This window comes from Caretta caretta, chromosome 3 (genome assembly GCF_965140235.1).
Source record: "Caretta caretta isolate rCarCar2 chromosome 3, rCarCar1.hap1, whole genome shotgun sequence".
In the NCBI taxonomy this organism is placed as follows: domain Eukaryota; kingdom Metazoa; phylum Chordata; order Testudines; family Cheloniidae; genus Caretta; species Caretta caretta.
Window position 1 is genome coordinate 82049375 of NC_134208.1, and position 13501 is coordinate 82062875.

General features: G+C 42.6%; 1 protein-coding gene across 1 annotated transcript in view; it reads left to right on the forward strand.

Moving 5' to 3' along the window:
- PRDM1 (PR/SET domain 1) overlaps positions 1 to 5710 on the forward strand; it is a 117878-nt gene extending 112168 nt beyond the window's left edge. The window contains exons 6-8 of the mRNA XM_048844905.2: positions 658 to 1763; positions 2165 to 2293; positions 2579 to 5710. Coding sequence (XP_048700862.1) covers positions 658 to 1763; positions 2165 to 2293; positions 2579 to 3154 — 1811 coding nt within the window. The 3' untranslated portion in view covers positions 3155 to 5710. The remainder of the gene's footprint in view (positions 1 to 657; positions 1764 to 2164; positions 2294 to 2578) is intronic.
- The last annotated feature ends 7791 nt before the right edge of the window (positions 5711 to 13501 follow it).

The following is a 13501-nucleotide window of genomic DNA, read 5'->3' on the forward strand; positions in this document are numbered from 1 at the left end:
TTGTAGATGTTACTAGGCAGTATATTGAATGACTAATGGTCTGTTTACTGATGTAGAATACCTTCTTTCTGAAGAAGGCTTTCATCGTAGCCAGTCCCATATTTTTTAGTACTGTAAGTAATTGAACTGGCTGGTGAAGTGCCTGTTGTGGTTTGGCAAAGGTTGATTTGCCATGCCTTGCTATTCCAAGGAAAAGCGTTTCTGAGAGCTCAAACTCTCCAGAGGCTTTCTGTTAAACCTATATTATTAACAAATACTTGTTTATCCCAGTTATTAGAAATCTATTGTATGTAGGGAATTTATAGCGGATCTACTCAAATTCCTGGGGAGGGGGGATAAATCAGTTTGAACATAGACGACTGCCACTCTCAGAACGAATCATCATCAGACTGCTCTAGCTCTGTGTATACTTGCTGATATCCCTTATATTAACGGTGTATATCTGACTTGCTTTTTGTTAACTCTTTACATCCCAAAGTAGTCCTCCTTTGCACAGAAGCTAACTTTTTTGGATGAGTTAAAAGATTGTACCTGACAAGAGTCACCTGTTCTTCTGACCTTCTTGTTAAGCTTGTAGAGGTAGATTGTACTTAAAAATGAGGAATGTTGTTTCATATTGACTTGTTAAATAATCATTGCCTTGTCTTTGTCTTTCAGCACAAAGCCACGTTAATCCAAAGCAGCAAAGCACTGATAAAAATGAGCTTTATCAGAAAAGTATCCCAAAGAGAGAGCACAGTGTGAAAGAAATCCTAAAAACTGAACCCAACCATTCAAAAGGAAAGGACTTATTCCAGACTAACATTTCACCAGTTACTCCAGAAAAACACTTGGATGACTTGAGAAAAAACTGTAGCCCGGAAAGGTCTTTCTTTCCTCGTGTTGTCTATCCAATCCGACCTCACATTCCAGAAGATTATTTGAAAACTTCCCTACTTTATGGGATGGAAAGACCTAGCTACATTACTCACTCACCCATCCAGTCTTCTACCACACCAAGTCCTTCAGCAAGGAGCAGCCCAGACCAAAGCTTAAAAAGCTCAAGCCCTCACAGCAGTCCAGGGGTTACAGTTTCACCTCTGGCACCCACTTCTCAAGAACACAGAGAATCTTACCCATACTTGAATGGACCCTATGGCTCAGAAGGATTGGGGTCTTACCCCGGATATGCACCCCCTAGCCATCTCTCACCAGCCTTTTTATCCTCTTATAATTCCCACTATCCAAAATTCCTGTTACCTCCGTACAGTATGAGCTGTAATAACCTGAGTGGTTTGAACAATATCAATGGCATCAACAATTTCAATCTGTTCCCAGGGATGTATCCTCTCTATAGCAACCTACTCAGTGGAGGAAGCCTTTCCCATCACATGCTGAACCCAGCTCCTCTTCCAAGTTCATTGCCACCTGAAGGAGGCCGTAGATTGCTACAACCCGATCATCCAAGAGACTTTCTCATTCCAGCACCTAACAGTGCCTTTTCCATCACAGGTGCTGCTGCCAGCATGAAAGACAAACCATGCAGCCCCACCAGTGGGTCCCCCACAGCTGGCACAGCAGCCACTTCAGAACACATAATGCACCCTAAACCTACCTCAGCAGTGTTGGCTGCCACCAGTGAAGAAGCCATGAATCTCATTAAAAGTAAGAGGAATGTGACTGGTTACAAAACCCTTCCATATCCACTGAAGAAGCAGAATGGGAAGATCAAGTATGAATGCAATGTTTGCTCCAAGACCTTTGGCCAGCTCTCCAATCTGAAGGTAGGCATTAAGGAGATAGCCTAATTATAAGGAAAACATTCCCATCTTTAACAAAATATATTCAGTTTCCATCATGGTTGGAAGGCTTACATTTTTTTTCTGTAACTTACCTAGCACCCATGCTTTCTTTCTTTTAAGAGACAACCAATTCATCTAGGTTTCATACTATACTTATCACCATGCTATCATGGTAGTAAACGTGGTGGTTTAATTTTTTTTAAAATGTATTTTTTTTTTTTAATGTTGGAGTGGCCTAAAAAAAGTAACTTGAGGATTTCCATGCAATGTGTTCTGCCTGTGGGATGTCTCTAGTAACTTTGCAAATGTTTGCGGGTTTTTGTTTTTAAAGTACTATCTTTGTAATTACTAGAAACTATAGTAAATGTTTTGTTTCTCATTAGGTCCACCTCAGAGTACATAGTGGAGAGAGACCGTTCAAATGTCAGACTTGCAATAAAGGGTTCACTCAGCTGGCTCATCTCCAGAAGCACTATCTGGTACACACAGGAGAAAAGCCTCATGAGTGTCAGGTATGTAGTGTTCCATGCACAGCGAGATCATTAGCTTCACTTTTTGCCTGCTACAGCATCTGTCAGACAAGCTGTAGGCCAAATGCTACTCAGCAAGATTAAAAAGTCAATTTGGGGGTGTTTGTTTTAAATGTGAAAGTCTAAAGATGCAGTGATGAGGCAAGCGGCTTTTTCAACACACCAGGCTTTCCTATTTATCTGCAATTACAAACAAACAAAAACAACCCTCCCACTCATTCACTGTTTTTTTTTTGTTTTTTTTTTTCCTGTCGCCTCCAAAATTAGGTTTGCCATAAACGATTCAGCAGCACTAGCAATCTAAAGACCCATCTGCGACTCCACTCTGGAGAAAAGCCTTATCAGTGCAAGCTGTGCCCTGCTAAATTCACCCAGTTTGTGCACCTGAAGTTGCACAAGCGTCTCCATACCAGGGAACGGCCACACAAGTGTGTCCACTGCCACAAGAGCTATATTCACCTCTGCAGCCTCAAAGTCCATCTGAAAGGCAACTGCCCTGTAGCCCCTGCCTCTGGCCTCTCAATGGAGGACCTGAATCGTATTAATGAAGAGATTGAGAAGTTCGACATCAGTGACAGTGCTGACAGGCTGGAAGATGTGGAGGACAATATCGATATGGCATCCATTGTCGAAAAAGAAATACTGACCATGCTCAGAAGAGAGCTAGAAGGAGCTAGTCTTAAAGTATCTTTGCAGAGGAACATGGGAAATGGACTTATCTCCTCAGGATGTAACCTTTACGAATCTTCAGACATGTCAATTATGAAGTTGCCTCATGGTCATCCACTACCTCTGTTACCTATAAAGGTCAAGCAAGAAACAGTTGAACCAATGGACCCTTAAGACTTTTTCCCCCCCAAAGAAGTGATTTTTATTTATGACTTGGCAAGTCAGGGTGCCTGTAGCAATTGTACATAGTTTCTATGCTGCAAAGCAATCTTGGCTTAGAGTAGTTTCCCTCGTCCTCCAGTTGAAAGAAGGAACTCCAAAGTTACTGTATTCTCAGGGCATGAAAAGAGGCAAGGACTATGTATTGCCTCCCCACTTACTAAAAAACAATCACCAATCCATAATTACCTTTTCAATGACAGTACTTCATAATTTATTATGCAATTTACCATTCTAAAAGCAATAATTAGCAAACGTTTACAATGACCAGAAAATTCGTTGTAATTTTGAATATAAATCTTTATATTTTTATCTTGTGGCCATTCTTTGTAGATAATTTTTTTTTCTGTGCACATCTATTTTAAAAACCTAAGATTGGGGGAGGAAACATTACTTCAGTAAATGTGTCTATGTACCAGCGTTTTTGAAAATGAGGTTTTTGTATTGCCAAAGGTGGGTATTTGACATGTTGAATGGTTTGAAAAGTGCTATGTACTTTCATGGAGCAGGTAGATGTGCAAAATCATTTCCCCTCTCCCCCCACCCTCTGAAAAAAAAAAAGTGACTAGCAGTAAACAGGGAAAAGAATACCATACCTGCCTATCTGTGAGTTGTAAAGAGATTTTTCTACCTGCAGCACTACCCATAACAGATGTGGAATAACAAATACCCAGCCTCACATAAATAATACAACAGGCAGGCTTTTAGAAAATAATAGTAGACACATTACATTCTGCAACTTTGTAACCCAAAGCAATGCATGAATGTGAAAAAGTGGCTGTTTCTAAAAATGACGATTAAACTTTTTGCAAAAACAGCTTAAAAGTCAAACGTATAGATATCCCAAATGTGCTGCCTACAAGGAGTATTTGGCTGAGACTTTATTTCCAGAGTCTTCTGGGGATCAGAAGATGGTCAGATTCCTTGAGAAATAAGGTTTTTTGTTTTTATTCCCCACCCAGTTTCCTTGGGCAGAAGGGGATAATGAAGTCCTTTCCTGGCACTTTTTTTTTTTTTTTTTTTTGGGCTTCCTGTACGATTCAGAGTTTCTTCAGTATTTGTGTTTGTACATTTTGTGGTTAATTTAATTAAAGATGAAAAGGGCATTGGCAAAGTTGTTGAACAACAATTACCTCATTGCGTGTGTCCAGTGGTGCAGAAAATGCTGTTTTATCTAATGCTTTGCTACTTTCGAGAAGAAACCAAATGTTCACAGAAAAGATAGAATGCACGTTCTTTTATCTTTTTGTTTTGCTAAGCCCAAAGATATCATGTTGGCATTGGAGGTGTAGCAAAGAACACATGTATATTTATAGATATATTTATACCACTATACCATATATGTATATAGATATATATTTATACCACTTAAGTTGTGAGCCAAACCATGTAATAAAACCTATTTTTCATCTAAGTGTGAAGATCAAATGTTATCCAACTTTGCATATCATCTGATGAACCCAACCCAATCAGAATGCTGCGTTAAGGCATTTATCACTTGCTAGTACACATGCACAGTTGCTCACTTGAGGCTTGATCTTGCAAACACATTAAGAACTTTACTGACGTGCAGTCTCACAGAATTCAGTGGGATTACACACTTCATAGTGTTTGCAAGACTGGGTCTTGGATCTCCTCATATCTTTGCCGGTTGATTGGTTTTTTTGAATAACCAAATAACCAGAAAGCTTAACTGAAAAAAACCTGAAAATAAACCAAAAGAAATCAAAATCTCAACCATGTATGGTATAAATATAATACACAATGGTGAAGAGTGGAATGAACTATTTAAAGTAATGTGGATTATTTAGGATGACCCTAATGTCCCATTTTGCTCTGTCCCTTAAGAGTTATGTGGTCACCTGCAACTTGCAGAAAAATAAATGGCATTATTACACCCTTTACCACTGTATACATTCTATCTTTCTATCTACTTATCTTCTTATAAATTATAGATTTTTATAGACCACTTCATAAAGCCGGGGTTTGGGGATTTTTATTTTTAAATGTCATTCTAATGCCTTCTATTAATAAATAAACCCCAAACCTAAGAAAATACAGCTTTTGAAGGACTACAGTTATACGTTCATTACATTTCTATTCCTATAAATTGTGCGGCTGACATCTTTTAATGTAGCAATGGTTCTCAAAAATAGTACTTAACTGTAGGACAAACCAAGGTATCACTACTGTCACTGGGCACACACTTCTCTTTTTATTTGCCTGTAGTGCTTTCTTTGTATTTGTTACAACTTTTACAAAGATATATATGCATCAGCTTTAAGAATTGTTACTACTCTTTACTGTTTTTTTCCACTTCCCTTAGAACTTTTACATGTGAATGTAGCAACAATCAGTGTTTTTTCTCTTTTAAGAAAGACTCTGACCAAAGTTAACAAGCTTTTTACTTTGCTAGAGCAACAAACTATCTTATGTTTACGTACTGGTTTACACCGTTATTTATGTGCGAATTGTCAAAATGTAAATTAAATATAAATGTTCATTGCTTTATTAATGCTTCACTTGTCTTCGATGTCTTACACTGTCTGCACACGCAACTGATTTTCAGACTACATTCCCACCCTTGGGCACAAACACACTGCAGACTGACAACTATCATGTTGTGAAGAATACTGACTTCTGCCTTTTGTGAGTTCTTCTTTCTATAATTCAAATGCAACATATAACAATGCCAGGGTTGAGTTTAGTATTTTCTTAACTAAATCACTCTCTTGGTTTTTAGCCTATAACACCGTCTTTCTTTTCTTTAGAATTTCACAAGTTATGATGAAAACATTTTTACAATATCTGCCTTTCGGAGACATGACCAGGGTTTTAATATTACATTTTTTTCCAAATGCTTATCATTTCTGGCCTGAAACTGTAACCACTGGGACCACAATGAGACAATCACAATGTTTGCGTGAGACCACTTAATCCTGTATTAAGATGGTAGGAACTACATTCAAAACAAATGTGGATCTCACAAAATAGATGTGCTTATGAGCTAATTCTAGAAAAAGTTTGAGCTCGCTCAGCCAAAACTGAACAACAACAGGGGGATCCTTCACAAAGTAAATTCCGTGTTTGCTACTTACATCATCCACTATTAGATCTAAAACAGAATAGGCCATGTGGCGTCCTTTCTTACCTGAACGTTAAAGAAATAATGTTCCTTACACTCAACACTGTATGATGTTTTAAAAGTATTTCACTGTCCTCTTTAAATTCATTTAAACATCTGTCTCAAGAATTTGAAATATTGCCAACAGCGAACTGTGGAGTTAAGAAAACCAGAGCACTGTTGTCATAAATGTGCCAAATGGTGCATGTTATACTCTTTTATTCTACAGAGCAATTGCTGTAATTTTTTTTTTAAAGTAGGATAACCGTTACCACCATAAATCATAGTTCATTACTTGGCAAGGCATTGCTTTGTGCGGGAGAGTTATGTCCTGGGGACACTGGTAAGCTTTAGAAGATGTTTAATAAACCACATTACATAAAAAGACAATGCATATTATACCTCGCAGCCTCATTAGCCTGAAGTCAGCAGCTGTTGCATTTGGTTTTGGTGAAACTGAAGCTAGTTAGCAGGCATTAAAGAGAGCATATTGTGACCAGAAATACAGCGGGCTTTAAAAAAAAAAATGGGGTTATTAACTGTGTAAGAAGCAAACTGTGCAGGTAAGACATTTTTCCTTCCTATTGCTTCATAGGGACCCAATCCTGCAAGGTATTTAGTGCTTCCTAGCAAGATGCTCAGTACCTACAAGTCCCACTGAAGAAGTGGGATGCTTGTTTACTGTACATTCTCAGTTAAAGTCCTTACAAAAGGCTTAATTTGAAAATCAATTTTAAATATTATAGAGGAAAAAACTCTGATTTCCAGTGGGTTTTGCCAGCTGGTCTTGGGCTAACACCACAAAAGAACATAGGCCTTGCAACCTGGGAGAGGGGAGACCCATGTTCAACTGCCTGCTCCACATCAGGCAGAGGGAAGAATTGAACCAGGGTCTCCCACATCAGAGGTAAGTACCCAACCTACCAGGTTAAAGGCTGTAAGGGAAGAAGCCACCTTCTCCTGTGTTGCAAGGGAAGCTTGCTCTGAGCACACCCACTAGCTCATGCCCTGTAGACAGCGTAGATGAGGCACTGCCTAGTTGGAGGGGCAGCTGGGTCCAAGCAGTAAGGCAGGCGCTAAGCTGCTGGAAGCAGGACGGAGGCAGCTGTCCACATAGCCGGCCACCAAGAACTAGGTGCTTAGGGACCCAGATGGCAAAAATGTAGATGCCGAGGTACTTCGGGGCCTACAGTTAGGCATGTCTGAGATCCTTAAAATCACTGCTCAACTGCTGCCTAAGTTAGATTTAGGCACCTAACTCCATAATGCTTGACACAAGAGCAAACTAGATCTAAAATCAAGCCAATAAAGCCTTAAAAAGTATTTTCCATCACTGAGTTGTAGAGACTTGTAGTTTAGGGCTAGACTCTAGGACAGAAATGAATTAATCCTCTACTGCTGGCAATGCTGAACTAGAGAAATGAAAAAGGGAAGAGTGACCCCATGAGTTATCATTAGGCTATAAAGCCTTTCAGGTGTAAGTTATTAGTTTGAAGTAAGTGGGCCACCATGCAGATATAGGGGGTCCACAGGCACAGTGGTCATTCCAGGATTGTTGTTTAGAGGCATTAAAGTGGAAAATAGTTTTATATACATAAAAAAACTATCTAATTATTTTTAGCCATGAAACACTCAGCTCAGTACTGCGTATGATAAACCAGAATGGAAGCTATACAGGTAAATTGTGTCTCTATAACTTGCTAGAATGCTTAAAATCAAACACATAATCATGGAGCAAGGTCAATACATTGATATAATTTATTTAGAATCACAGAAGAATTTTAATAAAATAATTATAAGGCACAAGAGACAATGAGGGAAATACAACTGTGCTGTGATAAGGTCTAGTGATGGCTCTTAAAATGAGTAGGAGATGGGGAAAATATAAAGAATGATTGGCTAATTCCTAATGTGGAAAGAAGGGAGGGGTGGGGTTCAATATTTTACAACTTGCAAGAGGAAGTGAATTGCTAAGTAGCAAAATACAGCGATGGCACGGTTGTAGGTCAAGGCTGTGAGGAACTCTAGAAGGTCCTAAATACCCAGGAAATTGAGTAACCCAAACAGGTGAAGATAAATATAGGCAAGTACAAGGAAATGTGCACTGGAAAAAGGAACAAGTCACAGCTGGCCTCACCTCCCCCATGCTGGAGACCACTTGCTCTCTTTAGACCATCCTTTGCTGTGAGTTGCTATGGTTGATTTGAAAGCTAGTAGATGACAGAACAGAACAGTAGCAGTTGTGGGGTGAAGGCTAGGGTGACCAGATAGCAAGCGTGACAAATAGAGTTTCCAGGTGTCTGGTTTTTGACTGGAACACCCAATCAAAAAGGGACCCTGGGGGCTTCGGTCAGCACTGCTGACCGGGCCTTTAAAAGTCAGGCTAGTGGCACAGTGGTGCTAAGGCAAGTTCCCTGCCTGCCTTTGTGCCGCGCAGTTCCCAAAAGCAGCAGCATATCCCCTCTCTGGCTCCTACACATAGGGGCAGTCGGGGGCTCAATGTACCATGCAATGCTCCGCCCCCAGTGCCAGCTTCGCAGCTCCCACTGGCCAGGAACCATGACCAATGGGAGCTGCGGGGGTGGCGCCTGCAGATGGGACAGTGTGCAGAGCCACCTGGCTGTGCCTCTGCATAGGGATTGGAGAAAGGACACGCCGTTGCTTCCAGGAGCATCCTGAGTTAAGCGCTACCCAGAGCCTGCACCCCTGCCCCACTCCTGTACCCCAACCCCCTGCCCCAGCCCTGATCCCCCTCCCATCTTCCAAACCCCTCAGTCCCAGCTCAGATCACCCTCCTGCACCTCAAACCTCTCAGTCCCAACCCCACCCCAGAGCCTGCACCTCCAGCTGGAGCCCTCACACTGCCACCCCTCACCCCAAACCCCTGCCCCAACCCAGAACCCCCTCCTGCACCCTAAACCCCTCATCCCCAGCCCCACCCCAGAGCCTGCATCCCCAGCTGGAGCCCACACCCCAAAACCCTGAGGCAGCCTGGTGAAAATGAGTGAGGGTGAGGAGAGCAAGCGACAGAGGGAGGGGGGATGGAGTGAGCAGGGGTGGGGCCTCAGAGCAAGGGTGTTCGGTTTTGTGCGAGTATAAAGTTGGCAACCCTAGTGACAAATCAGAACAGGAGGTGGGGGGTAATAGGCACCTATATAACAAAAAGCCCTGAATATTGGGACTGCTCCTATAAAATCAGGGCGTCTGGTGACCCTAGTGCAGCCTAAGTATGCTCTCTGCTGAAGAGAGAGATTACTATAAACACTCATCTACTCAGCAACTGAGGCTGGAGAGAACCATTTTTTGATAGCCATAGTGGGGTTTACGAAGGGGCTAGCTGAAAGAGGAACTGAAGCCATTTTAAAGAGGGGAGCAATTGTGCAGCTGTGTGCTACAATTTTGCCTGCAATTTTACATAAGTGCCATTTCCCTTGACCAGAGTGTGGACAAATATAAGGGCCAGAGCATTGAGAAACTAGGAATTAAACAAAAGTATTAACTGTTTCAAAAGAACCTGGCCTGTAAAGCAGTACAAAAACTGTGTGTACACCAGACTAAGGGAAAAGTTCTTCAGAAGAGCATACTGGATGTTCGCAAAAAGAAAAGGAGTACTTGTGGCACCTTAGAGACTAACCAATTTATTTGAGCATAAGCTTTCGTGAGCTACAGCTCACTTCATCGGATGCATACTGTGGAAACTGCAGAAGACATTATATACACAGAGACCATGAAACAATACCTCCTCCCACCCCACTGTCCTGCTGGTAATAGCTTATCTAAAGTGATCATCACGTTGGGCCATTTCCAGCACAAATCCAGGTTTTCTCACCCTCCGCCCCCACCACACAAACTCACTCTCCTGCTGGTAATAGCCTGGATTTGTGCAGGAAATGGCCACCTTGATTATCATACACATTGTGAAGAGAGTGGTCACTTTGGATGGGCTTTCTCCCCCCCCGCCCTGGGGAACACACATACACACACACACAAACTCACTCTCCTGCTGGCAATAGCTCATCCAAACTGACCACTCTCCAAGTTTAACCAGAACGTCTTGGGGGGGGGGGAAAGGCGGGTAGGAAAAACCAAGGGGAAATAGCCACTCCCAGTCTCTATTTAAGCCTAAATTAATAGTATCCAATTTGCAAATGAATTCCAATTCAGCAGTTTCTCGCTGGAGTCTGGATTTGAAGTTTTTTTGTTTTAAGATAGCGACCTTCATGTCTGTGATTGCATGACCAGAGAGATTGAAGTGAAGTGTTCTCCGACTGGTTTATGAATGTTATAATTCTTGACATCTGATTTGTGTCCATTTATTCTTTTACGTAGAGACTATCCAGTTTGACCAATGTACATGGCAGAGGGGCATTGCTGGCACATGATGGCATATATCACATTGGTGGATGTGCAGGTGAACGAGCCTCTGATAGTGTGGCTGATGTTATTAGGCCCTGTGATGGTGTCCCCTGAATAGATATGTGGGCACAGTTGGCAACGGGCTTTGTTGCAAGGATAGGTTCCTGGGTTAGTGGTTCTGTTGTGTGGTATGTGGTTGTTGGTGAGTATTTGCTTCAGGTTGCGGGGCTGTCTGTAAGCAAGGACTGGCCTGTCTCCCAAGATTTGTGAGAGTGTTGGGTCATCCTTCAGGATAGGTTGTAGATCCTTAATAATGCGTTGGAGGGGTTTTAGTTGGGGGCTGAAGGTGACGGCTAGTGGTATTCTGTTATTTTCTTTGTTAGGCCTGTCCTGTAGTAGGTGACTTCTGGGAACTCTTCTGGCTTTATCAATCTGTTTCTTCACTTCCGCAGGTGGGTATTGTAGTTGTAAGAATGCTCGATAGAGATCTTGTAGGTGTTTGTCTCTGTCTGAGGGGTTGGAGCAAATGCTGTTGTATCGCAGAGCTTGGCTGTAGACGATGGATCGTGTGGTGTGGTCAGGGTGAAAGCTGGAGGCATGTAGGTAGGAATAGCGGTCAGTAGGTTTCGGGTGCTACCAGCACTCCCAGCTACCTTCGAGACACCACTGACTTCCTGAGGAAACTTCAATCCATCGGTGATCTTCCTGATAACACCATCCTGGCCACTATGGATGTAGAAGCCCTCTACATCAACATTCCACACAAAGATGGACTACAAGCCGTCAAGAACACTATCCCCGATAATGTCACGGCTAACCTGGTGGCTGAACTTTGTGCCTTTGTCCTTACCCATAACTATTTTACATTTGGGGACAATGTATACCTTCAGATCAGCGGCACTGCTATGGGTACCCGCATGGCCCCACAGTATGCCAACATTTTTATGGCTGATTTAGAACAACGCTTCCTCAGCTCTCGTCCCCTAAAGCCCCTACTCTACTTGCGCTATATTGATGACATCTTCATCATCTGGACCCATGGAAAAGAAGCCCTTGAGGAATTCCACCATGATTTCAACAATTTCCATCCCACCATCAACCTCAGCCTGGTCCAGTCCACACAAGAGATCCACTTCCTGGACACTACAGTGCTAATAAACAATGGTCACATAAACACCACCCTATACCGGAAATCTTACAACAAAAAAACTTCAAATCCAGACTCCAGCGAGAAACTGCTGAATTGGAATTCATTTGCAAATTGGATACTATTAATTTAGGCTTAAATAGAAACTGGGAGTGGCTAAGTCATTATGCAAGGTAGCCTATTTCCCCTTGTTTTTTCCTACCTGCCCCCCCCCCCCCCCCCAGACGTTCTGGTTAAACTTGGATTTAAACTTGGAGAGTGGTCAGTTTGGATGAGCTATTGCCAGCAGGAGAGTGAGTTTGTGTGTGTGTGTGTGTGTGTGTGTGTTCCCGGGGGGGGGGGGGGAGTGAGAAAGCCTGGATTTGTGCTGGAAATGGCCCACCTTGATTACCATGCACATTGTAGGGAGAGTGGTCACTTTGGATGAGCTATGACCAGCAGGAGAGTGAGTTTGTGTGTTTATGGGGGGGGGGGGTGAGAAAACCTGGATTTGTGCTGGAAATGGCCCACCTTGATTATCATGCACGTTGTAGGGAGAATGGCAACTTTGGATAAGCTATTACCAGCAGGAGAGTGAGTTTGTGTGTGTGGTTTTTGGAGGGGGGTGGGGGTGGGGTGAGAGAACCTGGATTTGTGCAGAAAATGGCCACCTTGATTATCATACACATTGTGAAGAGAGTGGTCACTTTGGATGGGCTATAACCAGCAGGAGAGTGAGTTTGTGTGGGGGGGGCGGAGGGTGAGAAAACCTGGATTTGTGCTGGAAATGGCCCAACGTGATGATCACTTAGATAAGCTATTACCAGCAGGACAGTGGGGTGGGAGGAGGTATTGTTTCATGGTCTCTATGTGTATATAATGTCTTCTGCAGTTTCCACGGTATGCATCCGATGAAGTGAGCTGTAGCTCACGAAAGCTTATGCTCAAATAAATTGGTTAGTCTCTAAGGTGCCACAAGTACTCCTTTTCTTTTTGCGAACATCCAGTATGCTCTTCTGAAGAACTTTTCCCTTAGCCTGGTGTACACACCGTTTTTGTACTGCTTTACAGGCCAGATTCTTTTTGCGAAGACAGACTAACACGGCTGTTACTCTGAATACTGGATGTTGTTAGCAGTTCCTTTAGCATAGCTGGTTAGCGTAATTATACTCATTCTTACAGATGGGGAACTGAAGCCCTGAGAGGTGAAGTGGCTTGCCCATGGTTAAACTGCAAATCAGAGGCAGAATGGTATAGAAGCCAGATGTCAGACTCTAAGCACAGTTCTAACTACTCAACCATGCCTCATGTTTCTGCTACTCAGAAGGTCGCTGGTTCAAACTGGTGATTTCATAAAAGGCACTGAGTGCCTGCCTCGGTTAACTTTACCAACCAAATGGGAGGAAGAAACTGGATTGGCTGCTGGGCAACAAGAGCCATGAGAATGACATTAGGGCTAGGGGGGATTACTAGTTAGTGCTTTTGACAGAAGACAAAGTTGGAGCCAAGCCATTCTTAGGCACAACTGCTGCCACCCAATGCTGCAGTCCCCCTTTATGCAAGGAGCTACACGTCACTTCTCTGCAGGTCATCTGAGCACCTCCCACCTCTAAAAGAGCCAGACATACAGCAGGGAGTGTGGAAAGAGAGAAGGAAAATATCCCTCAAGCCATCAACCAAGTGAGAAAAATCAGAG